Genomic DNA, 12,325 nt, shown 5'->3' on the forward strand with positions numbered 1-12,325 from the left:
TGATAATAGATTATGATGCTGTAAAGGATACAGCCATTCCAGCAGTTGTACACAACAACAGCTAGAAATTTAACCGTGTATTGTTTCCGATCTGTAGCTTGGCAGGATAAATGCAGGTGTGTGACTGACAATTTATTAGCTTAAAATAAATACACAATCGTCCAATAGGAAAATTCAAGAATACCATTAACCTGCTAGTTATTTTGCTTCTTTAATAATGCCAGAAGTAATCAACAACATAAAGTTAGTATTACATAGTAATATAAAATACAGAAGTCAGCACCTTCTGAAGCAGACCTTAAAAACTCTAAGACTTCTCCTGAGTATACAGATGAAGAAATTCACCTATTTTCTTCATAAAGTGGGATGTTTATAGGCATCTACTTGGTTTGAGATGGTATACAAGAAAGCAAGCCACTTATCTTTTGAGAGCAGTTCAAGCTAAAACTATCTTAAGGACTTGTATAGATTTCTTTTTCAATTCTAGAATGCTGTACTCCCAGACATTCGTCCACTCATGATTATTACTCATTGTATTGGGTGTAGGTTGCAAGGCGTTGGCAGCAGGGTATGCTGCAGGGGCAGCCTCTGTGCTGAGGTCAGGGTCTGCCCCACGCTGGGCAGAGCTGGTTCCAGCCAGCTCTGTAATGGACCCACCTCAGGACACAGCTGAGCCCATAAGCAAAGCTGGCGGTGCCTCTGTGAAAACATATTCAAGAAAGGGCAAAATGCTTTGTGGGCAGTGACGAAAAGACAGCAAAAGAAACAATCCTGCAAACACCAAGGTCAGGGAAGAAGGAGAGGCAGAAGGTGCTCCAGGCACCAGAGCAGATATTCCTCTGCAGCCTATGGAAGGGATCACACCAGAGCAGAAACCCACAATGCGGCTCAAGGAAGACCCTGCCCTGCAGCAGGTAAATATGCCCTCAAAGAAGCTGTTGCCTGTGGAGAGACCACACAGGAGCAGGCTCCTGGCAGGTGCTGCAGCCCATGGAGAAGCACCCACACAGCAGGAGGTTCTCCTGTCAGGAACTGCAGTTCATGGAGGACCCATGCAGGCAGGCGCAGTTTTATCCTGCTGGACTGTAGCCCATGGAGAGGGCCCACACTGAAGCAGTTTGTGAAGGACTGCAAACCGAGGGACCCACAGTGGAGTAGGAGAAAAGCTTGAGGAGGAAGGAGCAGCAGAGAGGAACTGTTATGAACAGGCTGCAACCCCTCAATTCCCCATCCCCTCTGCACTGCTCAAGGTGGTGAGGAGGTATAGGAGTTGGGAATGACAAAGTGAAGCTGAGCCTGGGAAAAAAAATGGGTGAGGGGAAGATGCTTTAGTTTGTTTCTCATCATCCAACTCCATTCTAATTGGTAATAAATTCAATTAATTTTCCCCAAGTTGAGTCTGTTGTGCCCAAGACAGTAACTGCTAAGTGGTCTCCCTGTTTTTGTTTCAATCTATGAGCTTTTTCATCACATTCCCTCCCCCTGTCCTGTTGAGGAGTGCAAGTGAGAGCAGCTGGATGGGTGTATGACAGCCAGCCAATGTCAACCCACCACACTTATGGGGCAGGGATGCATTTATATGAAAATATACTTTTGCTCACAAAGACCTTAAGGCAATATTTACTTAACCAGGGAAAATAAATCATCCATTAGTTTTGTATACTGTTTCCTACTACTTTTTCCATCCTTTGGAAAGACTTGAAAGAAAATGAAATTATTGAAGTGTGTCATGCTTGACATGAACTTATACATTTTGTAGCTTAAATGCTTGAAACACCTATTCTAATAAAAGGTGTTCTCACACAATTCAGTTTCCAGAGTGAAAACAAAAGTTTAACCTAGACTAAGCGATATACTGTATCTATGTTTTCTCCAATCTGCATGAATTCTACCTGATAAATCAAAAAAAGGTCCTTCTTTAATTTTGTCATGTAATATTACACCCATTCACTAGTTCAGATGTTGCTGTTATTTAACATATCAACAGTGTTTTGCCTGTACTCAAGCCCAAGTTGCAGAGACCACTGCTCTGCATTCTATTATACTGAACATCTATAAAACAAAAATTACTCTCAACTCTGCCCTTGATGGTTTTTTTCTGGCTACCTTAAAATACATCTCATGATATAAAAGTGGAAACTTTTTTATCTTTAGAAACATCTGGACATCAGTTAATTTACAGGTGTTAACTGCATTAACTATTCATACTTTTGAAATAGTCAGCATTTTTCTATTTCACACCAAACAAATATGTTATTTCACTTTTCAAGGACTGTTCTTGTTTATTCAGTCAGGAAAAGTTAAAGATTGACTAGAAATTGCAGGACATAAGAAACTTTTCTACTGTAGTGGAAACTTTATGCTTTCTATAGAATGTAGTGTACTATACAAGACAGGTCAATAGCCAATTTTAAAACTGAAGACAAGGGGAATATATTTCAACAACTTTACTTATATACTCACACTTTAAAAAAAAAAAATAGGGCTTTATTTTTAACTGCTTTGCTTCCTGTATCTTTATGTAAAATAAAATACTATTTTAACTAGTAGCATTTAAACATGGCATTATTATTTGATTTACTACAAGTTTTTATATTAAAATTCAGAAGTAGAAAAGTCCATGTTAGTTTTATAATGCTGCAATGCTGCAACCTAATTAATCATTCAAGGTTTACTTGTAAGTGTTGAAGTAAATTATACCCTTTTAAAACCAAAGTGATTTTCATTAACCAGTTAAACATTCCACACATATGTAGGCAAAGTCAGTCATAGCGCTACAAGAAAAAAGGATAAATTAATAGCAGCAGAATTTTCATGAAAACAAAACTGCTTTCTCAGGAGTTACTCCAATACATAAATTCAGTCTCTCTAACACACAGGAATTCTTCTTTAACAAATTTCAGTGTGCCATTGACTTGTCTGGCCACTGCAAAGAGGTCTTCTTAGACATATATATTGGTTTTGAACACAGAGAATCTACAACAAAATTAAGAGGATTCTGTCCCCTTGAGAATCTCACCATTTTTCATATGCAGTAGAAAAAATAAAATCCTACATAACCATTAATTTAGTTAAAGACCAGGAAAGGATGACTAACCTTAGCTCCAGGAAGTACTTCATTTTGCTTTAATGTCAGGCTCAACTCCATTCTACCAATCAGCTTACTGATCTGTACAGGGTCAGAAGGAGTAATTTCTGGCAAGTTTCTTGTTAATTGCGGATGTGGCTCATAAATGATTTTTGGATTCCAGCTAGGTGAAAGCTTTGGTTCAGTTGCCTTAAAACATTACAGAGAAAGGAATAAGAATGTATCCCATTTCTTACCAAAGAAACCCCAAAACAAACAAACAAAAAAAAACCCACATCAAGCAAACCAAACCAAACCCCAAGCGTTTCAAATAAGCTTACCACAAAAATGATCATTTTACACAAATATAAATTTGACAATGGTGTTAAAAACATGTATTGATAACTGAAAGAAACAAGGCATGTAAAATGTGACATTAGGCCTTTGCAAAAAAGTGTAGGAAGTTTCCACAGAACAGTGAGTTGTAGAGGACTTCTGTACATTAAAGTTGCAACCAGAATCCAGTATAACACATCCTAAATTTTACTCAGTCCTGAAGTCTGTTTCCTTCACCCTCCTCAAAATCAACAGGAAGTGATTATGAAACTTATCGAACACAGATTCAAGTAAAAGTTCAACTCCATATCCTTTAGAATGAATCTAATATATTAGTGTAACAATATAGCTTATCCTTCATCAATTTACATTCTTATATAATGTATTTAATTTTACCAGCTGTGTAGCTGAACACACTGGGGAGGACTTTGCTGATGCAGGAAACTCATCCCAGAAGAGAGAGACACCTGAGAGCTGCAGTAACTTGTGAGCAAAAGCTGTGGGCTGATGTACATTAATTCCAGAGCACTCATCTGCAGTTTCATCACAGTACATAGTTCTGGGAGACAAAAGAAAGGAAATAAAGATGGTAGGTGCATGCAAATTGTTACCTTTATTATGTCATTTAGCCTCTAAGTTTGTATATGTTCTCTCTCTTCATGCTATTTACAATGCCACTGACTGTCATGAAATAAGAAACCACCACTCTCTGGGAATGGGTGGAAATCTTAAATTTTCTACAGGACAATTGTGACATGCTTCCAGTGTGAACATATCCTAGTGTATTATCCTACTACTTATGTCTAATCTGACCACAAAGTGAAGGAGTCTGCCCAACACTTCTACACATATGTTTCCATTAGGACACACACAATTCTTGCTTCAGAAACTGGATGTTTTAAAAATCTGCCATTTAACATTTTTTCTGTCATATATGTTCTGTACTTGAAAGTAACATTCTGTCAAAATGAAAGTTGAAAATTGAGAGAATAGCCTCCAATTCTGTAAAATTTCTGTGAAATTAAATTTCTTTCATTATAATAGTGAGAGCATAAACAGTAAACTCTTACAGATGCAAGTCTTCACATAATAGAATTTACAGTGGAAAAGTACACCCACCTTTCCATAAATAAAATGTATCAAATATCAAAACAACATGCTATTTAACAGTTTGTTTCAATCTAATTTTTAAAGTACAGAAAAGGAGGTTTGTTCTGGGAATGGACTTCCATAAGAAAAGTAATGACAGTTTTACTGACATCTCTCCTGAACTGAACATAAACCCCTGAAGTTTATAAATGTTTAAAACCAAATGTACTTCATTAGCATTTCTCAGTAAGAATCAATTTTATTTGGTAATGATTTCAATACCTTGCAAGAAAGCATTATTACACTATCCCATAGGTCAAAAAAAATACTTTAAGTACATGTACAGTAGTCAAGTTCAAAGTAATTACAGAATACACGTGGGCTCTTCTGAAAGCTCAGAGGACCTAAAATCTTCCAGTTTAATTTTTTTTCAGGACTGTAACTTTTTTTCTGAAAATATTTAAAGTGTCTTACTCAAAAGGGTCAGTTCCTTTTGCATATTGAAGAGGTGGCTTGATTTGCCAACAATATCCATTGACTGTTGAACATCTGAGAAATGGTATTCATTAATTGTGGAAGTGGTCATTAACTTATCTTTGGAAAATCCAGAACTCTTCTAATTTGATGGTTAAGTATCTTTAGCTTAAACATGTGAAGTGGAAGTTGACTGGAGAAAATACTCATGGGCATTATAAAACAGGTGCTCAAGAGCTAGTATCTTAGCAGTAGACTAAGAATGTATGTGCATGGGCAAAATATACTGTACAGGAAATGGCAAAAAGTGCCTTAGGAAAAAAAACCCCAACAAACAGATTTAAAAAAAAAATCTTTACCTTTCAATTCTGATTTCAAGTGCAGTTCCACTTTTAGAGTTTTCTGGCACATGTTCTATTCGCAAAACAGTATCTAAGAAGGTAACTTTCACTCTTCTTAGAACTTAAATGAGAAAACAAAAAGATACCATGCAAGCATTTAAGTCAAGTTTCTCAACAATGACTTTTATAACCAATTTAAAACAGTCTTTCATTTTGTTTAAGTTCTCAATATTTATTTCAGTGAAAATAATCAATTGAGTTTAATAATGTAACAAGACATCAAGTAACAGCATAAACTTAAATGTCCAATATGTACATCTGTACCGTGCAATGGACCTTTAATGCACAGATATTTGAGCAAATGACAACTCAAACCAAGCTGTTCTATGGCTCAGCGTGGATGATGCTCAAAGAAAGTACCTGCTTCATTGTGCACCATGTCTGAACTCCTAAACATTGCTACAGTACCATGCTACTTTCGCTAAATACTATTTCTAGATCTGAACTGAAACACTTCCCTTAGCTCAGACATTCCAGCACTAGGTTCGGCACCACATAATGTGGTCACAAGGCCTTAGTTTCTTCCACTTAAAAAACCCACCACCAAAACCAACCAGAGTTTCTAAAGCACTTCTAACAACATGGTGTGATTATTGAGATACTTATGTCATAACAGGTCAGCTTTGTGTAAAAATAGCTGAAAAAACATTCTCTGTTTCTCCCTCAACAGCATCACTACTAACAATCTAAGTTTGTGTGATTAACTAAATTGGCACCTCCAAAACTAAGGCATCTCACCAATCACTGAAGCACAGATTTAGTTGGATTTGTTCCGGTATAAACAAACACCAATTTGCCCTGCAGTAGGGTTCATTCTGTTCACTGAGGGAAGTATAAACATTTTGTAGTAAGTAAACGGGCTTTTCTTTCCTGCTTTGAAAACAAGATCAATTGTCCTGCCTTCCTGTTTAAATTTTACAAGTAATGCTAACGAGTGAAAATTTGTGAGACAAATTAGGGCAAATGAGATGCCATTTTGTAAAACTGAGACACAACAAACTGATTTATTCTCAGATGTTCTTTCAGATCTCAATAATTAATTCATACCTGTTTCGATAGTTTCTGCAAATTTCTCTAGTCCTTCAAAAGGCTGGGACCCTTCTCCTTGTTCATCTGTCAATTTTTGGCTAAGACACTCTTTTGCAAGCTGCATACTACTGGTCATAAAACTTGACCAATACATAGGCTCAGACCCAGATGCTGTGGAGTAAAAGAAGTCTTAATAAATTTGTGAACATTTTGAAACAATAAAGACAAAACAGAATAATACATTTGGCACATCCAGAAAAGAGTTTCAACAGCTTAGTAAGAAGTCATACTTAAAACCAATTTTAGCTACAATCTATCTTTATAGACTTTAATATTTCAAAATTCCTTTAATCTATTTAGATTGCATTGGTAAGAGTCTGGTATTCGAAAATCCAATATAAACAAGATGAAACCAGGATTTAGTGTAACCAATCTTCAGCACTGGTTTAAGTTAATAATTTCTGAAGTACTTTTATTACATTTCTATGATTTTGCAGGTATAATCAGCAAAATGAGATCAAGGAAATAACTTTTTTATTTTTTTTAAAGAATTATTTGAATTATTTTAAGGTTTCTTATTCCATTTGAAACATATCCTAGATTGCGAAAGACTAAACAAGGTTTAAGATGTTATCTTAGCATATTAGAACACCGTTTTAAATGTCTAGCACAGACCTGACATAATAAGTAGAACATAATAAAGTCCAAAAGCACAGCACGCATTAAGCTGAACAAGTTTTTTAGCAGCCTCACTAGCTTAATTGACAGTGCATTCTTATTACCTAATACCAAGCCCATTGTGAGAAAATACTATAAAACTAGATTAGAAAAGCTAATCAAATTAAACTATAACACTCTAGTATAGGCAAACAAAAGTAAACTAGTACAAATACAAACATGTTAAACAGGCAAAACATTCCAGTTTAGCATTCAGATCTGGAAATTTCCATGTAGCTATAGAACTGTGATTAAACCAGCATCATGTTTTTTTCCTACTGTATTACAAAGCACTGTGCATCAAAAGAGAACTAAATGGATGCAAGTGAATAAATAAAGTTTCCTCCTAATACTACCATTCTTTCAAAGCAATAATCTTACATCAGAAAGTAAGGCAGCTCAAAATTTGGTTTGAGTTAAACAAATAAGAATGAAATGCAGAGTACATATAAGCAAGTTACTTAAAGTAACTAGCAAATGATGGAAAATAGGGTTTATGCATTTTTTTCTCTTCTTTCTGATGCATTTAAGGAAGTATTTTCTTCTATCTTCTCTACACTATAAAAATGAAAACAAACTAAAATCCTTCAGACATTCAATCAAAATTTTCCACACACTAAAAATGCACTAAATGTCCCACACGTGCTGTAACAACACATCTTAACAGAATTTATGGAGGTTGGATAGTCAGTGAAAATTTATCACCAGGACAGTTTAAACTAGATCAGTTATATTCATATGGATACAGACAAGCTAGAAGAGCTCAGACAATCCTCTCAGCGTTATAATCAGAGGTAGTAAGTATTTAGAATACTTAAAGGTCATTATTTCAGGCTGTGATAGCAATTAAATTGTATTACTTGTTCTCCAAATATTCAAGAAGATGCATCTTTCACCCTAAAGTTGCTGAAGAAAGCCAGAACCTCACTGTAACCCTCCCCTCACAGTCTTATGTTATTGGGTTATCCTACTGCCACCTAATAGCCAGCTACTAATGCTGACTAACAGCGCTTGGCATACAACACCCAAAAAACCTAGCTAACAAAAACGCCTTTCCACACAGTAGTATTTTCATTTCAATATGTCTGAAACAGTTTGGAAGAAGGTACAAGAGTAGGAACATTATAAACATTTTAAGTTATTTATAGGAACAACAACCAATTGAGAAACACTTGACAACCAATTTATGAACACCTGACAGTTTCTTTTTTTATTACATTCTCTATCATTAATGCGTGTAAATTCAATGGCACTTTAAATAAGGCTAAGAACTGACTAAAACAAGTGTAGCCTTTTGCCTCTGAAAAACTGTAATGAATCTCCTTTTCGAAAATTAAAATTTAAGCCTACCAAGCCTTGGTCTTGGCCTGAAGACCATCTCTAATCCTTTTACTTCTAATGCACAATTATCCTGTAGCAACGACCCCCATGGAACAGATAAAGAAATTGACTGGATAAATCCATCTGTGACTTCCAGAGGTGCATCTGCAGACTCTAGGATCTCATTAAGACACTAGAAGAAGAAAATAAAATTAAAATCATAATAAATAATCACATCCATAATTTTGCATATAACAAATAAAACATACTGAGGCTACCAGAAAAATAATTATACTCAGAAAGACAGTAAGATGGCCACCTTCAAATATTTTGATTCCATCGTAATTTGTCTCACATTAATTACTTAGCTTTCAGCATAATACAGATTTCTCTATGGTAGCTATATAACCTGTATTTTTGCACAACACCAAAACCATTCTGCGATCTTACTGATATAAATACTATAGCACTGACACAAGTTAATCTATTCTTTCTCCGGCAATACTTGAAGAAAGCTGAAAACAGGCTAAAAGTAAAAACACAGAAAGTACCTAGTTTCTGTGGCAAAAGTATTTTACTAGCATGGAATTTCAATGTAACGTTCATTTTACATTTCTTTGTGACACTGGAACAACAGAACCAAATAATCATCACTTGCTGTATAACATACTTGCCGTTTCTAAATCATATTTTAATGTGATTAGTGTTCAGCACTAATTTAAAAATTGAAGCTCAGTGGACAGACCAATACAGAAACTGTTCCATTAATCCAGTGCTTTATAATGACATTATAAACAAAACTACAATCAAGTTGCCCTCAGTATCATACAGAGTAAGTGAAATTGATGAGAAAAATCGAACACCAGCTCTGAAGTAACTTGGAATTTTTAAGTGAAAAGACTCACTTGTTGCAATTTATAGCTTTTATTACATCCGTACAGAGGAAACATATTTTTCGCATTTATGTTTAAAAAAATGCAAACCCCTGTTTGTGCCCCGATTAAAAAATTTAGTTAAAACTGAAATTATTGAACAAGAACTATCGAGGCTGCTTTAATAAAAGAAAAAACAATCTAAATCACATACCAAATTCAGTGAGTGCAACTTTCTGATATATACAAGACCTTACTAAAGCCTATAGTTATAATACTAGGACATAATCTTCAACTGGCAAAAAAAAGTATTGCTTTGACCTTCCTGTGTTGAACAGGGCCACTGATTTTACCTGAGAAAATGCATAAATTCCACATCAAAAGTGGGGAAAAAAAAAAGAAAAAAAATTAAAAGTTGCTGTCCATTTTAAAACGTTGTTCTAATCATATAGAATAATTTAGAAATAAAAATGAACAGAAGAAGTTTTCAGAAAATGACATTTTTCATTCTTCTATCTTCTGGTGCAACTTTCCGATCATGTTATCTTGTTGCTCTGCTCATACTCTTAGTAACTTTGATCATTTTGTTTGCTTGCATGTTTGGCTTTTCTAGTTTCTGTTCCGAAGTCCGCTCAAGCAGCAGAAAAGGACTCTAACTTTAAAGAAACAGAACCTGAAACAGTTCCATTGGGAAATTTAAGAATCAAATAATCAACTAAGATCCAGTGACATTAAAACTTTATTTTGAGCTAAATATGAGAATTATAGATGTGGAATAGCATAAAATCAGGCAAAAAATAATTATTTGGCATGAAAACTATATTTGAAAATATCACAGATTCATTTAAATTACTTGAACCTTTACGAAATAATTTGCTATAGCAGGAAGTAAGCTAGTTACCATATTTTGAATAAATCTGACTCAGGTGTCTTTTTGCTACCAACGTACACAGCAATAAAGGCGAGGGTATTTTAGTACATTCCTTATTATTTTGAAATAGAAATTTACTATCTAAAAGAAAAAAAATCCTAGTATTGTTTAGCTAAATTACTTCATAAACAAGCCAGCTGTTCCTAGAAGCAGCAATTAGAGCTTTCCAAGTGAAATTTAAAAACTGAAGCAGCCTTCACATCAGGACTTGTTCCCACATTATTGACTGAAAGTCTCCAGCTGGAAATCACAGTAATACTAGTGGTAAAAGTACTAGTCCATGTATATTAGAATTCAACCACAAACATCATGGGTAACATTTTGATTTTTTCTGAACAGCCGAGGTCCCAAGAGTCAAAGAGGTTACACTAATAGCCCCAGGTATTCCTGTGTATCTCTATAATCTATAAACACTACAACGTTGGCTGAAATAGCTACAATATTAAAATGAACAGAAATATCCACAAAAATGGATAAGATAGTATGTAAAAATAGTCATCCTGGTGATTCATAGAGAACAAGCTTAAAATGACTAGGGGGAAAAAAAAGAGCTGTGGTACTTCCGTGACATCTGTTTTTGCAATCTGTCATACATGAGAGTCACGTGCAGAGAACCCCAAACATACCATTGTTTACAAGTGAAAAACGCTGATCTACAAATGGGGAAGATAACCTAAGCATTATTGTATATACATTTAATCACTGTGTATACATAATTAACTGTTCGTTTAGTACTGGTCCTTAACTGCTGCTCTTCCAAAGTATTTACATTTTAAATAATGTCCCTTCGACTAGTGAAGAGTGCGGCGATAGCCACTAGAGGGCATAATTCAATTAAAGCGAGACAGCCTTGCTGCCTGCCACAGAAAACAAGCTGCAGACACAGCCAGAAAGAAAAGAAGAAAACAAACAAGCAAACAACAAAAAAAACCCCACACTAAAACACTGGTAATATTGAGCATTTCCACAAACGTCTGTCTCCTGCCACTTTCAAACATATTTTCACACAAACAACTGGAAAAGCATTATTTGAAAACGTCACACATTCACAAGTATTTTAAAAAGTACCCAGCACGGCCTAATACCAGAACACAGTATCGTAAAATGTGTTTTGAAAGTACGTTGTAAAGCAATAAGCCGGTGTACCTAGTTCATCATCTGTGCTACCCTGGAAGTCAATGACTGACGCACAGCAGTGCTTAAGGCTCCTCTTGACAGTCACTTGACTGGCAGGTAGAATTCAGTAACATTGGTAATTAACCCAAGAAACTTGATGAAATATTACAAACACGGACACAGACCTTTGGATTACTACAGCAGGCTGGAAGTATGCATACCTGTGTGTGCGTATAGAAACACACATACGTATCTATAAATACATACATGCCAGGTCAGAAAAAAAGCTTCAGTTGGTTCAAAGTGTGACAAGAGCTATTGCCGCCTTTTAGGTTTTTGTTTCCTTTATCGTAATTAAAATAACAAAACCAAAGTGTGGCTAGAAAAACATATGCATAATAAACACCCAGATTTCCTTTTTTTTTTTTTTTTTAAGTATTAACATATCAGAGAAGAGTTCCCTGGATGAAATGCTAATTATGGCTGTAACTTTTTACACAAAGGAGGCTGGGTACTGAAAATAAAGTGGGTGGCAGCCGGGGGCAGGGAATCAGCTGGTCGCTCAGACGCAGCAGGAGCCGAGGGGGGTGAAGCGCCGGCATCTCTTACCCACTTATCCAGAGGGACCTGCGTCAAGGAGCCGGTGCCCTGGTAGAGATCCAGGCTGAGCTGCTCCAGGCTGAGCTTCTCCTGCAAGAAGTGGCCCAGGTACCTCTGCAGCAGGTACCTGCAGGCCCTCTTCTTGATGGACTCCGAGAAAGGCCACGGCATGGCGGCTGCGCGCCGCGGACCGCGCGGCGGGACGAGGTCGGGGTCGGGCGGCGGGACGGGTCCGGGGCTGGCCCCTCCGGCGGGCGCAGAGAGGGACCTGAGCGGGAGCCGCCGGGCCCAGCCTCGCCCCTCAGCGCGGGCTACCGCCGGGGCTTCCCGCTGCCGAGCGGCGCCCCCGCCGCCCCTCACACCGCCGGCGGGG

The 12,325-nt window shown here is 36.6% G+C and overlaps 1 protein-coding gene across 6 annotated transcripts in view; it reads right to left on the reverse strand.

Annotated features, from left to right (window-relative positions):
• The window catches only part of ATG2B (autophagy related 2B), a 48,935-nt gene extending 36,703 nt beyond the window's left edge, over positions 1 to 12,232 (reverse strand). For all 6 annotated transcript variants that reach the window (XM_049828760.1, XM_049828758.1, XM_049828755.1 and 3 more), the window contains exons 1-6: positions 11,962 to 12,232; positions 8,464 to 8,626; positions 6,415 to 6,567; positions 5,326 to 5,428; positions 3,800 to 3,962; positions 3,098 to 3,277 (exon numbers count right to left, since the gene is read on the reverse strand). In XM_049828760.1, the coding sequence (XP_049684717.1) occupies positions 3,098 to 3,277; positions 3,800 to 3,962; positions 5,326 to 5,428; positions 6,415 to 6,567; positions 8,464 to 8,626; positions 11,962 to 12,123 (924 nt within the window). In that variant the 5' untranslated portion in view covers positions 12,124 to 12,232. The remainder of the gene's footprint in view (positions 1 to 3,097; positions 3,278 to 3,799; positions 3,963 to 5,325; positions 5,429 to 6,414; positions 6,568 to 8,463; positions 8,627 to 11,961) is intronic.
• Between the last annotated feature and the right edge of the window lie 93 nt (positions 12,233 to 12,325).

This window comes from Accipiter gentilis, chromosome 25 (assembly GCF_929443795.1).
Source record: "Accipiter gentilis chromosome 25, bAccGen1.1, whole genome shotgun sequence".
NCBI classification, from domain to species: Eukaryota; Metazoa; Chordata; class Aves; order Accipitriformes; family Accipitridae; genus Astur; species Astur gentilis.